This window comes from Macrobrachium nipponense, chromosome 5 (assembly GCF_015104395.2).
Source record: "Macrobrachium nipponense isolate FS-2020 chromosome 5, ASM1510439v2, whole genome shotgun sequence".
NCBI classification, from domain to species: domain Eukaryota; kingdom Metazoa; phylum Arthropoda; class Malacostraca; order Decapoda; family Palaemonidae; genus Macrobrachium; species Macrobrachium nipponense.
In genome coordinates this window covers 29,209,925-29,225,756 of record NC_061107.1, presented here as the reverse complement: position 1 = coordinate 29,225,756, position 15,832 = coordinate 29,209,925, and the positions used below count along the sequence as shown (strand labels likewise).

The 15,832-nt window shown below is 34.7% G+C and overlaps 1 protein-coding gene and 5 non-coding genes across 7 annotated transcripts; 4 read left to right on the top strand and 2 right to left on the bottom strand.

Annotated features, from left to right (window-relative positions):
• The first annotated feature begins 924 nt into the window (after nucleotides 1–924).
• Nucleotides 925–7,187, top strand: LOC135215073 (uncharacterized). 2 transcript variants are annotated; one of them, XM_064249555.1, is made up of 6 exons: nucleotides 925–1,045; nucleotides 1,447–1,567; nucleotides 3,540–3,663; nucleotides 3,850–4,010; nucleotides 5,770–5,887; nucleotides 6,531–7,187. In XM_064249555.1, the coding sequence occupies exons 2-6, from the start codon at nucleotides 1,553–1,555 to the stop codon at nucleotides 6,596–6,598; spliced, it is 486 nt and encodes a 161-aa protein (XP_064105625.1). In that variant the 5' UTR covers nucleotides 925–1,045; nucleotides 1,447–1,552; the 3' UTR covers nucleotides 6,599–7,187. The 2 variants fall into 2 exon arrangements, with proteins under 2 accessions (XP_064105625.1, XP_064105624.1); XM_064249554.1 differs by having other exon boundaries at nucleotides 937–1,045; nucleotides 3,847–4,010.
• Nucleotides 7,188–9,290: 2,103 nt separating this feature from the next.
• Nucleotides 9,291–9,363, top strand: Trnaa-agc (transfer RNA alanine (anticodon AGC)). The gene has a single exon. It is a non-coding gene; the product is annotated as a tRNA-Ala (tRNA).
• A 651-nt stretch (nucleotides 9,364–10,014) lies between these two features.
• On the bottom strand, nucleotides 10,015–10,087 carry Trnaa-agc (transfer RNA alanine (anticodon AGC)). The gene has a single exon. It is a non-coding gene; the product is annotated as a tRNA-Ala (tRNA).
• A 212-nt stretch (nucleotides 10,088–10,299) lies between these two features.
• Nucleotides 10,300–10,372, top strand: Trnaa-agc (transfer RNA alanine (anticodon AGC)). The gene has a single exon. It is a non-coding gene; the product is annotated as a tRNA-Ala (tRNA).
• A 964-nt stretch (nucleotides 10,373–11,336) lies between these two features.
• Nucleotides 11,337–11,409, top strand: Trnaa-agc (transfer RNA alanine (anticodon AGC)). The gene has a single exon. It is a non-coding gene; the product is annotated as a tRNA-Ala (tRNA).
• Nucleotides 11,410–11,819: 410 nt separating this feature from the next.
• On the bottom strand, nucleotides 11,820–11,892 carry Trnaa-agc (transfer RNA alanine (anticodon AGC)). The gene has a single exon. It is a non-coding gene; the product is annotated as a tRNA-Ala (tRNA).
• Nucleotides 11,893–15,832: the final 3,940 nt, after the last annotated feature.

Genomic DNA, 15,832 nt, shown 5'->3' with positions numbered 1-15,832 from the left:
TTTTTACTTTCCATACAAGTACGGTTTATAAAAGTGAAAATATACATGTATACATACGTATATGTATGGAGAAGTGTTTCATTCTTTTAATAAAATATACATATTTATACACCATGATAAAGAAATGATCTATCTTTAGCTAACACGGGGAAACAGATAATGGGAAGGAGCATTTCTGACTTGGAACTTCATAACATCCGGTTTGTTTTATATCCGACCAGAAACCTGAGACTACAAGAACAAAAACAGAGATATAACGATACTAACATATTTGTATTTTAATCATTTTTCTGAAGTTGCTTTTGCTAAAAATACAAAAAAAGACACACACAATATTATATGTTCACTCACTAGGAACCTTTCCCTTCATAGAGGATGGTTCCACGAGGTGCTTCCTTTATTATCAGTAAACATTGGATCATGGTAATTCACCCTTTATGTGACCCATCACAATCGTGTCAAAAAATATGAGGGGAGAACAAGGATTTTTTTTTTTTAGTTATATTGGACTTTTTCCAATGTCCACGAAACAATCATTACTCTAATCCGAAAAGAACGTTTATCAAATTAAAGGAGTTAATTTAGAAAATTCTGTATGCGAAGATTAAAAAAAATAATTTTCTATTATGACACACACACACACACACACACACATATATATATATATATATATATATATATATATATATATATATATATATATATATATATATATATATATATATATATATATATATATATATATATATATATATATCATATATATATATATATATATATATATAATATATATATATATATAATTCTATTTTTTTTTTGGCTCCTTCGAAATTCCAAATATTTTCGATCCCACATCCTGAACACGACCCGGAAGTTTAATAGCGAGTGAAAAAGACCCTTGTTCGCTGCGTTCGCAATGGCGTAATTACTTCGTGTCCAAAGCTGTGATTTCTTTGCCATCGTCACTTATCTGCTTCAGAGCCGCTGCTGAGATAGTCTCACAATCTCCTTTTGCTCTTCAGACCTTCAGGAGATGTCTCCCGAGGTGAGTGCTCATTAGTGCCTCTGGAATTTTGGAATTCCGCTTCTCGCGCGTTCTTTGGCAACATGGTAGACAAGCCATTTTCAGATTTGCTACAGCCTGACGTAAATTTAGCGAGTTATCCAATTTATACCCTTCTTCAGGGTCCATCCATATCTCACAGATTCATCATAAATGACTTTAATTATAGTTGCGGGTGCCGTTACTATCGACCTAGACGATTTCAAAGATACTGTACATTTTCGTTTTGATGTTAGGCCTACGCGTTCAAATTTACTGGTCAGTTTTCTTGCAGCAAGTTAAATTTTGTAGACTTTCGTTGACAATATTATTTTCGGAAGGAAACATATTTTCCTCTGATTAACTTTACTTTTCCCTAATATTTTTGTATTTTGCCATTGCAGATACGTGTAGTTATTCAATAGTCTTTGCATAGTGAATATTATCTCAGGAAGCCTGTTGAACGACTTCGGTCAGGGCTGGGAATCTACTTCACTTGAGCTAAGAAAAATGAACTTGACGGAGGTGAGCCTCTTAATGTCTTCTTTTTATCGTTTTATTATTACGGAAAATACTTTGAAAGGTTATGTCCTCACTTGTTATTTCGCATCGGCATCATCTTCGGGGCTCTTGAACCATAAGCGGCTTAAAACATGCTTTGAGTCAGAAAGTCCTTTGAGTAACAATACCCGTGCCGTGACTAGCATAACTGGATTATGCACCAGCTTAGGGCTCCCTTGTCATATTCTACATTTTATCTTATTCATTTATAACCAGTCATAATAAAGAATGAAGCTATATATCTCATCACTATTATTTTAGTGTTCTTAAATACTCGTTGGAAAACAACTGTTTCATAGTAGTTGTGAATTATATCCGAACAGTTGGAACCCGCTGTTTGAATCAGACATTCCTTAAAATAAATACTTCATGAAAGAACAAAATATGGTTTATTGTTAAAACAAATGATTAAGTATAATTTTAATGCTTCATTTCCATTCATAAAAAGGAAGTTTAATCAACTTGTTAAATGCGTAGTACATCTACATTTATTTTTCGCCATGTAACACCAGGGCCACGGTCAGGGTCTAAGAAGGAGAAGGTCTGTTCATAACTGACCCAAAATTCGACAAAGTTCGCGCATAACGTCACGCTGCGAGCGGATGGCCCATTTGCCTGTCAGTCAGTCAGTCATATAGAAGGTATCGCAGAAAGGAAGTGGTGTAGAAATGAATTCGTGATTTTATATTTTCTATTCACGTGTATTTTGGTCATAGTCAGTGTAGAACTATACCGAATATTTGAGCACTGTATGGGTGTAACTCCAATTCAGATCGAAATACAGGAAATTACGTCTCCACCAGCCGGGAGTTGCGAGCTGTATAGAGAGAGAGGTCAGAAGAGATTTATTCATAACATTGAGTGTTCAATATGACTGTCAATCATTTTAATGTTTCAAAAGCAAAAAGGTTGAATGTTAAATTAGCAGTTCAGTTAATCTCTGAATCAACTGCCAAATCTGTAAAGATTGGGCTAGAACAAGTAAATTCATTACGTTGTTTGATTTACTATTCAATTCCAAGACGCCTTACAATAAGAAAAAAAGTCACGGAATGCTTAGGGTCTACAGTTGCAAAATGAAAATTCTGTTTTGAAGGAAATGATAAATACTGATGAATCAATGAATGTTTGTGTATATGATAGATAATTATTATCAGTTCAGCGAGGACTAAACATGTCATCAAGATCAGTGCTAAATTTGTATGAAATGTTAAGAAATATTACATAATGAATTATAGATCAAACCATGATGTGCCAGAGCATTTCTTTGTTTTTGTAAGACAAACAGGAGCATGCTATGAACATCAATCACCAATGAAAGTAAAAAATCGAACAAGGGCACACATATTAGGGAGAGACGGTGCCTTAATTGGTAGCAAGAATAATACCCAAATAGTACCCTTCTTAGACCATGGCCACGGTGCACCCATCTCTAGTGAAAGGTCTGCGTAACGTTACTTTACTTCAATACAATTGTTTCCCTTTACTGTCACGCAGTATGGTTTGAAAAGCAAATAAGAACAAAATGGCAGAGTGACGAACTGAAATATAAAATAAATTGCAATAAAATTTGCTATACCTACAACAAAGATATCTAATAATTTTTCCAATGCAAAATTGATAAGTTGCTTTTTCCAAAATCCAAATTAATGATGGGCATAAGAAACCCCACAAATAAAAATATATACTTAATGGGGAAAATAAATTTGTACATAAAATGGCATGGCCTGTTCTTGAAAGGCCTCACAATTCATTTTCAAGTGTTACCTGATTGTACTTGTTTTGAATTAGCGAAGAAACGTCTCTTTTCGTCGAGTTCATTGTTACATTTACCTTGATTACTAGAATCTGAAATGTGCACAAAAAATGAGAACGATTCAACGCGATCGCGTGCTAACATAATCCTTAACCCCACCTGTCTTCCTTCCTTTCAAAGAAACAAGTCATCGTTGTACAAGCACTCCTTTGGAGCATCAGCGGTGGAGTGCTCCTTATCCTCTGCCTCATGATAGCCATCACCTGCATCCTGGCCAGAAAGAACCTACGCACACATCATCTTTGTAAGTTAGCTATCCGTGGCCTTCTGTTGAAATAATGGCTGTTTTCCATTTCGATAGAAATGGGAATTAGATAAAAACAATGGCTGATCAGGGAAGGATGGTCAGTCTGGCTGTCCAGTATGACTTGTCGATTTAACATGATCCTGAGAGTGTAATACCAATCTCTCTCTCTCTCTTTTCCAGCAGGCCTTTCATCCTCCCGCCAGCGGAAGGATGAATTTGGACAAAGTGAAGAAATGGTTCAGCACAAGAAACTCCAGTCAACCAGGAGCATGGACACTGACATGTATGTAGCCCCTCGCACCGACTTCTCTACAAAGTCGACCAAGAGTTATGATCGCTCGGCGGTAAGTTGTAGATCAAGAACTCAGTAAAGTTAAGTATATCTTAGTTTAACCAAACCACTGAGCTGATTAATAGCTCTCCTAGGGCTGGCCAGAAGGATTAGAGGTTTTTACGTGGCTAGGAACCAAACCAATTGGTTCTTAGCAATGGGGAACCAACAGCTTATTGAGGGATCCGAACCACATCGAAAAATGAAATTATGTCACCACAGAAGATCAAGAAGTAGTATACCGCGTACTTTGTCTTACGTAAGATGGGCAATTGATGTTTCCTGTAAACGTTAGAAATTTAAAGTGACGATTGTTTGACATCGACCATTGGTCGTTATCACTGGTCATGACCGAAATCTCAGTCATCCTTTCACCTAAAGAGAGAGAGGAAAAAAATGTTCATGTAAGTTATAAATGTGATAGGGAATAATGAACTGATAAAAATCCTAGACAAAATTCCGTAAGTTAAATTTTCGCACACGAAAAATGCGACGTCTGGAAAGTTGTGGTAAATATACTGATGCATAGGCTTGTTCCCTTCGAGTCTTTAAATCTTCAGGAAGAGAAATTTGTCACATTGCCAAAATAAGTAAACACGTTCCATTGGCCGGAAAAACATAATTCTAAAAATATCAAATGCTTCAAGTTATTTGCCGCCGCCAATAGCCGATATATATTAATAAATAAATAATGTCCTTTGTTCGTCCATGGATCTCTGCTGATTTATGATTACGTTCTTACGGCACTCAAGTTCTTGAATCTTTTTTCCTCATGATTTGCATTACTGCAAAAATCAGTTATGGCCATACTCCACTTTTAATACATGCCAAAATGGATGGTGGATTAATAGGTATATATAGGCAAGCAAGAATAGGTTTAGAAAAATGAGACGTGATAATGACGAAATATGTGACAAATGACATTTCAGCAAAAATTTGTCTTGCAGTAAATTAACTTCGATATGACTTATGATGAAAACATGACTATTTATTCAAATGACCTCACACTGTACGTGGTCTCAATTTTTTCTATATACTTGGCGGTTATAATGCTTTCATGCTTCTCACTTGGGCAATAAATAGCCCACAAAACTCTTCTTGTGCAGACCTACTTTGTGCAACTGGACTAGGCCTATGGTGTTCCCATAATATGAGTTATGGGCTTGGCCTACATTGTAAACTTCTTCAATATTTTCATTATATTTAAATACAATCTGACATTTTAATTTTCAATTTATTGAAGTACATTGTTTATTTTATTATTCTATACAAGATGGTACGATGACAACCACGTGCATTGATAATATGGTGAACTTTTAAAAGGTCACAGCCAAGGTTCTTCATATACCAATACTCTACATTTGAAGGGCCTTGGTCACAACTATTGGTTCTCTACTGTTACAGTATGGTAGAAGTGCGAAAACTCAGTTTATTGTTAAGGCAACGTGTAAAACATCAACTAAGACAGGCGCATACCTTCTACAAGGGAGGAAACAGTTCACCATAGACGCTTAACCAGGAGAACGCGGTTTCTTTGCATTTGACACGTCAAGCCTCGAGTGCATACTGCATACTATTACTAGAGTAAATAACATGAATTACACGGTTACACAAAATTCACGAATACGCCTGTACTTGAACTTATGATCATAGATAAAACCAATTTAAGAGTCTGTTCTTACCTCTTCATGTAATGAAACCAAATCTATTTCTTAATGGTTACTTAGGATATTGTCATTAATGTTAATTAGAGATTTCCTCATTACACACAGAATCGCCACGGTTCCCCAACCAACTCCCTCGAACACCACATTTACGATGATCCTGACTACATCCTGTCCTGTGCCAAGATGGGAAGAGCACACTATGGAAACGAGTCTGACATATCAAGTAAGGATGTGCAATTGATGTGCAATTTATGTATACACATTGAGAAAGTACTGCTCGTTCATATACGTGTGTGAGTGAGGGTGTAGCTAGGTGCGTGGATTAGAAGATTTGAACGTTACAAGTTGTAGCTTATTTGGGTAAATATTTTCGATATTTATATATATATATATATATATATATATATATATATATATATACACACACACACACACACACACACATATATATACATATATATATATATATATATATATATATATATATATATATATATATAATCTCTTATGAAAAATGGACCGAATTGTTGAAATATGGTATTAGAATGTGAAAAGAATTTGATTATAGTTCAAGTGATTTATATTTCCTCAACAATAGTTTCCCTCTCACTAAAACATGAAAAGAATTTATAGTAATACAGGGTTTTCCTTGTCTACCGAATATAAATTGCAACACAAAAGAGAAATAATCATCGCATCTCCATTTTACTTGCTAATACTGTTGGTGAATTGAATGAGATGCTTTCTCCCAAAATGCATGAAGGTTTTTTTTTTCCCAGTTCTTCAGGTTGCAGCAAATATTACGAACGTATTCGTTATTATTAGGTCACCATGTAATGCTTTCACCGTATCTGCTTGATATTCAGGTTCTCGTGAATCCAACAACTACGAGAAGGTCCACGATTACGCCAACGCCGGTTCCTTGCGACACTAAACCAGAGAGCCTCTGGCTTCAGAAACTCTACAAACCATTGCATTGAGGTTTACGTTCTTTGGCTAGGCTGTCAACTGTCCTCATCCTCGTTGGCTTGAGCGCCTCCACAAGAAAAACTTACTGATTGACTTCATGTGATATTGTGTTGTCCTATTTAGGGTTGAGAGAAGATTTGTAGCATTAGAAAGCTAAATTAATTACCATGATAAAGTATTCCTATCAGCATTTCTAGCATATTTGTAAAGCCTTTTGGGCTGAGAAGTAAACTTCTTTCATGAAAATTTAACGTACTAGTCATAGAAAATGATAAAACCCAAAGTAGGGAGCGAAATATCCACAGTTCTATTGGACTGTGAGAGTCAGAGGTTTCCAACTCTAGATCTATAAGTAGGGGATGTTTACTATTTATGCAGAAAACGTACTGTCATTACCATTATTATGAATACTATTTTTAAAATTTCTTCAGCAACTGTCTGGGTATTGTCGATTATCATTTTTATCATGTTATCTCATGTACTATCTAGACTGTGTGTATGTTATCGTCTAAAGTGTGTTCAGTTACTCTGAAAGAATATTACAGATTTTAATATTAGGCTATATATATATATATATATATATATAATATATATATATATATATATATATAATATATATATATATGTTAAAGAGGAAAATAATAATTGTCTTTGTTAAAGTATCATAGAATATAATGAATATCTTAACTGCCTTTTCCTACCTATTTACGTAAAATAAGGAATCAAAATGTCTCATGAAGTATTCCCCAGAAATGAAAAGTATGCGGCATAATAAAATTTGTTATTTATTAGAAGGCAGTTACTTTCTGTGAACCACGCCATGAACATTCTTGCTTAACAAAGTTTCAAAATATAACATCATAATGTCTTTAAATGAAATGAGAGAGAGAGAGAGGCAATTAGTGAAAAACTAAATGGATAGTAGTTGAGAGATAAATCATAAAAGTTTATGCCAAAAGCCACTGCTCAATAAAGGAGCGAAGCTTTACTTAAACTTATCATCGGCATCAAGATCCACAAAACAATCATTAAAAATCTCTGGCGTTGAAAAATAAAAAGCTCGATCATATTTTGTCAAGATGATAAAGGTTTAGCGACCCTGCAGATATTTAGAGAAGGAAAAGAAAAATTTTATCTGAAACATGAGCAAATAATAAACCAAAAATTTTCCGAAGTTTCTTAGGCGCAATCGAGTTTTCTGTCTGGTGGTGACCTCAGCCACTGCCCATTAAACTCTTCACCGCGGCCCATGAAACTCAGCCACGGTCTGGTTGTGGTATAAGTTGTTGGTACCTATGGCGCTGCCAGAAGTAGCCTATGACTGAGGCTAACTTTAACCTCAAATAAATTCAAAACTACAGAGGCTAGAGGGCTGCAATTTGGTATGTTTGATGATTGGAGGGTGGATGATCAACGTATCAATTTGCAGCCCTCTAATCTTAGTAGTTCTTAAGATCCGAGGGTGGACGGGCAGACAAAGACGGCACAATAGTTTTTTTTTTTTTTTTTTTTTTTTTACAGAAAACTAAAAGCAACAGAAGTGAGTGAAAGGCTAAAATGGTCCGGTCATGGAGGAGATTACGAATTGAGGACTTATAGTAAACTGGAGAGCATCAAATATGTCACCCACAAAAACCTGCCTTTATTCGAATTCATGATCCCGGGATGAAGCTGACCCCTGTTTCTTTCATTGAACTCTTAAGTTTGATTATTATACATCCTGCAAATATTCCGAAGAAATAAGACCTGTAACGTTTACAGTTCCTGTGATCTACATTAGTATTATTATCAGTATTATTATTATTATAGAAAATAAACCATATTCATATGGAAAAAGATTACCGAGCCATTGATTGGAATTTAAGGGTTATAAAAGGTAATAAGAGATCAGTTATCAAAAGAAAATGATAATAAACGAATAGGTAAAAATTCAGAGAAATGATTAGATTTAGAATACATGATGAATGATTTTAAGGCAGCAATAATGCATTGCAGTTTCGCTTGAACTTTTGAGGTTCTAATTGCCGACTTCCTCAGGGAAACTGTAGTACCACAGTCCAATCTGGTCGCTCTCGGCAGGTAAAGGCAGAAGTTACTCAGTGAACTTTAAAAAAAGTAGAAAATCACAAGAAAACCCAACTCACGATTCACACAATTGCAATAAAAATTACAAGAAGGTAGCGACACGATGAAAGGGCATCTTAAGACCCGCGATAACTTTCTCTCTCTCTCTCTCTCTCTCCGACCTTCACTAAAAAGCAGCTTTGGCTCCCTTCAACAAACCGTATTTACTTTTAGTAAGCGACGCGTTTCATTGCAAATATGAAAGATACTGATTTTAGAAGATACTGAACAGGTATATAACTTTAAAAGACATATACAGCCTGTTACCTGAATGAGCAGCGATGACGGCCAATGTTGAAAGTTGCCAGTATACACCAATAAAGTTCAGTTTAGTTGCTATATATAATGTATATCATTAAATGGTGGCACAAATAAAATAGCCATATTGAATTGGTGATAGGTAGACAAAATGAGTTTTGAAAATATGAGAACAATTATATAATGATAAAAAAGGAAAAGTTCATGCGTTGCAGAAACATTTGGCAACCGGACGAGACACCATTGCCTTAAAGGTTTTCACCATTACTGCACATGGGGATGTAGCTCAAATGGTAGAGCGCTCGCTTAGCATGTGAGAGGTACGGGGATCGATACCCCGCATCTCCAGATTCAATTTTTATACCATTGGAGTAGTTATATAAATAGATATGTTGGTTAAACTGACAATGTCAGTAAGTTACGTTGTACTTCTATGTTTTCACTTAGAGCAACAACGTGAAAAATTGAGTAACAAAGTTCATTATCCTGTGAATGGTCTCAATTCCATTTGGGTTTTATAAACCCTTTTGCAGGGCACATGTTAATTGATCACACACACACACACACACATATATATATATATATATATATATATAGATATATATAATATATATAATATAACATTTTTCTGCTTCTGTAATGTTATCTAGCATATGAACAGATTCTCTTTAAAAATTAATTAAAATGGAAAAGCGGTTATTTGTTAATTCACTAAATCTATATTTAAAGCAAATCGGCCAAAACATGTACACACACGAACAAACACACAACACACACACACACATATAATCTTTTATATATATAAATCTATATTTACAAATGGACAAACGTGTACACACACAAACAAACACACACACATATTATATATATATATAATATGTGTGTACATGTGTGTCTGTGACTCACTTTCACATTCAACTTCATTTAAACATCTTCCCCACCTTTCACAAATCATAATACCAGCTTAATTTAAAAATCCTTGCAAGGAAAAGTTAACTTTGGAGATGCGGGGTATCGATCCCCGTACCTCTCACATGCTAAGCGAGCGCTCTACCATTTGAGCTACATCCCCTGTGGGAACACTGGGGACAGACAGTGCTGTCCGTTGCACATGTGCCACATCTCCTTTCACACAGTGATCACTTCCTCATGATGATTCTTACTAGAAGTGGGAAACAACATGGGTTCTCTTACCTTTGCTCTTATAAGTATTATGCAGTCTTTCAAAATGCTCGCTGTGTGAAAGAGAGATGCTCTCGAGTGTCTGTCCCCTGTGTTCCCACAGGGGATGTAGCTCAAATGGTAGAGCGCTCGCTTAGCATGTGAGAGGTACGGGGATCGATACCCCGCATCTCCAAACTGACTTTTGCTTGCAACATAACAGGACTTTGAATAAGGCTGATATTGCGATTTGTGAAAGGTTGGGAAGATATTTAAATGAGGCTGACTGTAGGAATGAGTCACATATATAGTGAGAGGCAGTCACAGTGATAAATGTTCCATTGTCTTCAATCAATACCTCAATAAGCATGTAACTCTAATAGTAGAATAAAAGATTTGGATAAACTAACTTACTTCAACCTTGCTTTTTATTATCAATTCCTATTTTTTTTATTGTGTTTATAATCAACCTATTAAGCTTACAATCCACCAGCACTCATCCTTTTATTACTGCAAAATTTAACATACATATATTCACCATGGCTAACTTCAAAGCCTGATTGAAGCTACAGTTTTACTAATAAACCTCAATCTTTGGAGCAAAACATATCCTGGAGATGCGGGGTATCGATCCCCATACCTCTCACATGCTAAGCAAGCACTCTACCATTTGAGCTACATCCCCTGTGGGAGCACTGGGGACAGACAGAGAGCAATTTGACAGTGTTACACATGTGCCACATCTCTCTCTCACACAGTGATCACACCCTCATGATGATTTTCACTAGAAGTCAGCAACATAACACTGCATATATATATATATATATATATATATATATATATATATATATATAATATATATATATATATATATATATATATATATATATATATATATATATATATATATATATATATATATGTGTGTGTGTGTGTGTGTGTGTGTGTGTGTGCGCACAGTGTTATGTTGCTCCTGAAAAATAATTCTATTCAAAATGCTTCATTAAACTTATAAAAATAGAGCTAAGAGAACCCATATTATATCCTGCTTCTAGTGAATATTCATCATGAGAATGTGATCACTGTGAGAGAGAGATGTGGCACGTGTGCAACAGACAGCACTGTCAAATTGCTCTCTGTCTGTCCCCTGTGTTCCCACAGGGGATGTAGCTCAAATGGTAGAGCGCTCGCTTAGCATGTGAGAGGTACGGGGATCGATACCCCGCATCTCCAGGATATGTTTTGCTCCTAAGATTGAGATTTATTAGTAAAACTGAAGCTTCAATCAGGCTTTGCAGTTAGACATGGTGAATATGCATGTTAAATTTTGCAATAATAAAAGGATGAGTGCTGGTGAATTGCAAGTTTAATATGTTGACTATAAGCAATAAAAAAATGAATTAATAATAAAAATTGACGTTGAAGTACGTTAGTTTATCTAAATCATTTATTTTAATATTAGAGATACATACCCCTTGAGTTATTGATTGAAAACAATGGAACATTTATCAGCGTGACTGCCTCTCGCTATGTATGTGATTTATTCTTACATCCAGCCTCATATAAACATATTCTTCACCTTTCACAAATCGCAATAATGGCCTAATTTAAGTTAAATGTTATCTTGCAAGCAAAAGTCTTCCTGGAGATGCGGGGTATCGATCCCCGTACCTCTCACATGCTAAGCGAGCGCTCTACCATTTGAGCTACATCCCCTGTGGGAAACCAGATGTCAGTGGCAACACTTCGACGGCAATGTTTATTGCATGCGGTTGCCAAACATTTCTTTTTCTGATGTTCTAGGCGATAAGGAAATCTCTTTGTCTAGTGGATGTTCATGGATTTTAGTACCAAAGTTCGACGTTTTATGCTCCTAATTTTCTTAAGCACTACTATGAACATTTTGATACACTGGCACAACATTCACGATCATTACTTAAAGTAACCAAAGCGTTGTCATGGAATATGGCTGAGCCATATAAAAGCCTCAAGATTTGCAGGCTTTTACATTCATATTAAAACACGAGGCTGAATACAAGTGAATACGATGTGTGAACTGAACAAAAATATAAACCATGTTAGAGAGAGAGAGAGAGAGAGAGAGAGAGAGAGAGAGAGAGAGAATTTCCGACTCTTGTAATCTGAAGAATACCATACTTTATTCAAACAAGTTTGCTTTTTTACAAACATACTCTTGATATTCTTCAAAATTTTAAGTCTAGGTCAGTGGGAAACTAATTTGAATTGCTTATCTTAGTTTCTAATTTCAGCTGTAGTATAGAGCCCTCAGGAAAAACAATATTGTGGTATTCTGGCAGAGAGAGACTGCAGGGACGTCATTTAGAGGCAGCTGGGGCGGGGCAACTGCCCCCCACACACACATATATATATATATGTATATATATATATATATATATATATAATATATATATATATATATATATATATATATATATATATATATATATTATATTATATATATATATATATATATATATGTGTGTTGTGTGTGTGTGTGTGTGTGTGTGTGTGTAGATAAAACGCCAGAATTTATTCAGCTTATGAAAATATCACTATTAAGATTTAATTTGAATTCACTGCATGAATCCAATCTTATTTTATTAATGTTGATGTTAAACTATTTGTATCAAGAAAGCAGAATGATATTAAGGCAAAAGTATTGTATTTATTTTTCTTCTTGTCAGAGACTCAGACGTCATAACATTATTCATTCATCCTGCGTATACATAATTATTTTCAATTTTGTAGTCAATATTCTCTGACCAATAAAAATTACTTTATGTTTAATATGGGTTTTCTTTTAGATTTTTTACAATACCGCACAGTATCTAGCAGGTAAAACATTAATAAAAGAATTCGAATTGGTCAAACCTCAACATTGACCGACTCGTTTTGGTCAAATTTGCTTTGGCCCCCCTACCCCGCCCCCCCCCCCCCCCCCCCCCCCCCCCCCCCCGTAATCAACAATACCTTGGAGCTTCCTGTGGGTGTGTCCTTTGATTTGGAAGAGTTAATTAATGATTTTGCTCGCATGAGACACCGTCGGTACCTTTTGGTGCAATCCTATATAGGAATGTAATTAAAAAATCTTATGTTAATGTATTATGATTTTGGTACTCGAATTATCAACATTATTACTTTTATATTATTTTATTTCCATTATGATACTCAAATCATGAACATTATTTCTTTTTATTTCATAATCATAATATAAATTCCATTCAGTTGTTCCACAATTTTCATTAATGCCCGGCGTTGCCAGCCGATGGCAATATAATTTGATTTACAAGGTATATTTTCATTAAAATGTAAAATAAAAAGTTATATTGTTTCTTTTTAAATGGGCAATCACAAATGTAGGAAATTTCTCGGAAATATGACGTTTCTTGATCCTTGTCTGTCTACTAGCTACCAGTGATGCTGAGATAAACAAACAGTAGTGGGAGTATTTTATTATAAAGTTGAAGATTTTACCAGCCCCCAATGAGTCTAACCAGACTCTTACAGTGCTGGCCCGAAATAATTCGGGAGGAAATTATTTTAAAAAATACGCTCATACAATGTTATGTCTAAAACAATGGAATGGTATGAATGAAGTTAATGAATTATAATAAATTAATGATAAATGAGGGGATTGTTAAGTGATATATGAGGGTTGGAATTAAAAATATGAATTGAACTTATAAAAGACTGAAATAGATAAAAATGACAAAAGTCATCTATTTAAAATGGTATATGTTAAATCTTATTAATCAAATTAGTCTTTTTTAAAAATATTAATACTCTATATAAAGAAAAATTATCTGATTCTGATAGTATTTCTGATAATGATTTATTGCCTAAATATAAATTTCTTTCTCTATTAAAAATTAGGCATTCACATAAAATATGCTTGACTGTTAAAATTGTATTTGCACATTGCAATGAGGGATGTTCCCTTGTGGAGTTATCATTAAATACTCGTGAGTTAGTCTTGTGTGGCCTATTCGTAATCTTGTTAATATTACTTCAGCTCGTTTTTCATTTTGTACTGATGTATTCCACAAGTCTACTTTCTGTTTGATGCACTTTAATTTATTGGTGTTTGCTTCACTATCCCACAGATTTTGCCATTTTGTTTTATGCACTGCTTCACTGAGTATATAATCTGTAGCAGGCAATTTATTGTCAAAAATTGGTGAATTTACCCCAGGACTGGCCTTTTCATCTGCCTTTTCATTACCTTGGATTCCAACATGGGCAGGAATCCAGCATATTTCAATGTTAACCCCACGTGAATATAATTTATTGATGATTTGTTTAATTTCCTTTACTAAAGGGTTCTTATGTGAATAACTCTTGAGAGATTCAATTGCGCTTCTTGAGTCAGAATATATTACAAATTTAGTATTCAGTTTATTATTCGACAATTTTATTTGATTGATTGCCAATATAATTGCTGTTAACTCAGCAGTAAAGACAGTTGCTTCAATTGGCAATGAATTCTGACTTAATTATTTTGCATGATGACACTGCAGCACAACCAAACTCCTGCAGAAGATTTGGATCCATCAGTGTATATTGCTTTATGTGGGCCTTTACTTCGAATGTGTTCTAATGTATGCTGTTTATAGCGATCTGAAGTATAATCTTGCTTTTTTGACAGATGATAAAGGTTAGAACATACTTTGATTTTTTTCATCATCCATGGAGGTGGAGAATTTGAGGGTGGGAGTATATTTACTCTAACACCAATAGATTCAATAACCTATTTAGCTCTTATTGGAAAAGGTGGTTCGTGATTACTAATAAATATATCTCGCATGGCAAATAGTTTTTTTTTGTGGGGGAATCAGTGGACGTTATCTTTAAAGCACTTTCTCATTGTTACAAGGTCACGATGTAAGGATAATGGGGGGTTCGCCACTTTCACAAACATACTGAAGTGTTTGGAGAAGATTTAAAGGCTCCACTACAAAGTCTCAAGCATCGAATGTGGATAGAGTCTAAGGACTTCAAGGTATTTTGTGATGCTGACCCACCCGTAAATTGGACTTCCATAATTCTATTTTTGGATAAAACTAGTGCTTTATATATCATAAGCAATGTTTGTCTCTTAGCTCCCCAAGTAGTATGAGACAATTTTCTTATCAAATTTAAGGCACTATTACATTTATTTTTTACAAAGGCTATGTGTGCTTTCCAATTAAGATGAGTGTCAAATACCAAGCCTAAAAATTTATAGTATTACTAAACTGAATGAGGCTATCACCTAATTTAAGATCTATGTCTTGATTCTGTTTCCATCTTACTATTTTTGTAGAACATAATTGCTTGGGTTTTCTCTATAGAGAGCTTAAAGCCTACTGACAAAGTCAACCAGTTTGTGGGATGTTTTTGATAGCTTTATTAAGAATTTCTTTGTAGATGACGAAGACTGATTGAAGAATAATATATAGCAAAAATCATCTACGTACAAGCTATTTTGTACTCCCTGTGGTAACTAATGCTTTACGATGTTATTAATAGCTAGAGCAAAAAGTGTTCCACTCAAAACACTCCCTTGAGGGACTCCACAATCTAAATTGAAGGAGTCAGAATATACATTATTTATTCGTGTTTGAAAAGTTCTTTCATGGATAAAATTCTCGATAAA

Coding starts and splice junctions, on each gene's coding strand:
- LOC135215073 (XM_064249554.1), top strand. Junction 4,011..5,769: donor AGAGTTATGATCGCTCGGCG/GTAAGTTGTAGA, acceptor CATTACACACAG/AATCGCCACGGTTCCCCAAC. Junction 5,888..6,530: donor AAACGAGTCTGACATATCAA/GTAAGGATGTGC, acceptor CTTGATATTCAG/GTTCTCGTGAATCCAACAAC.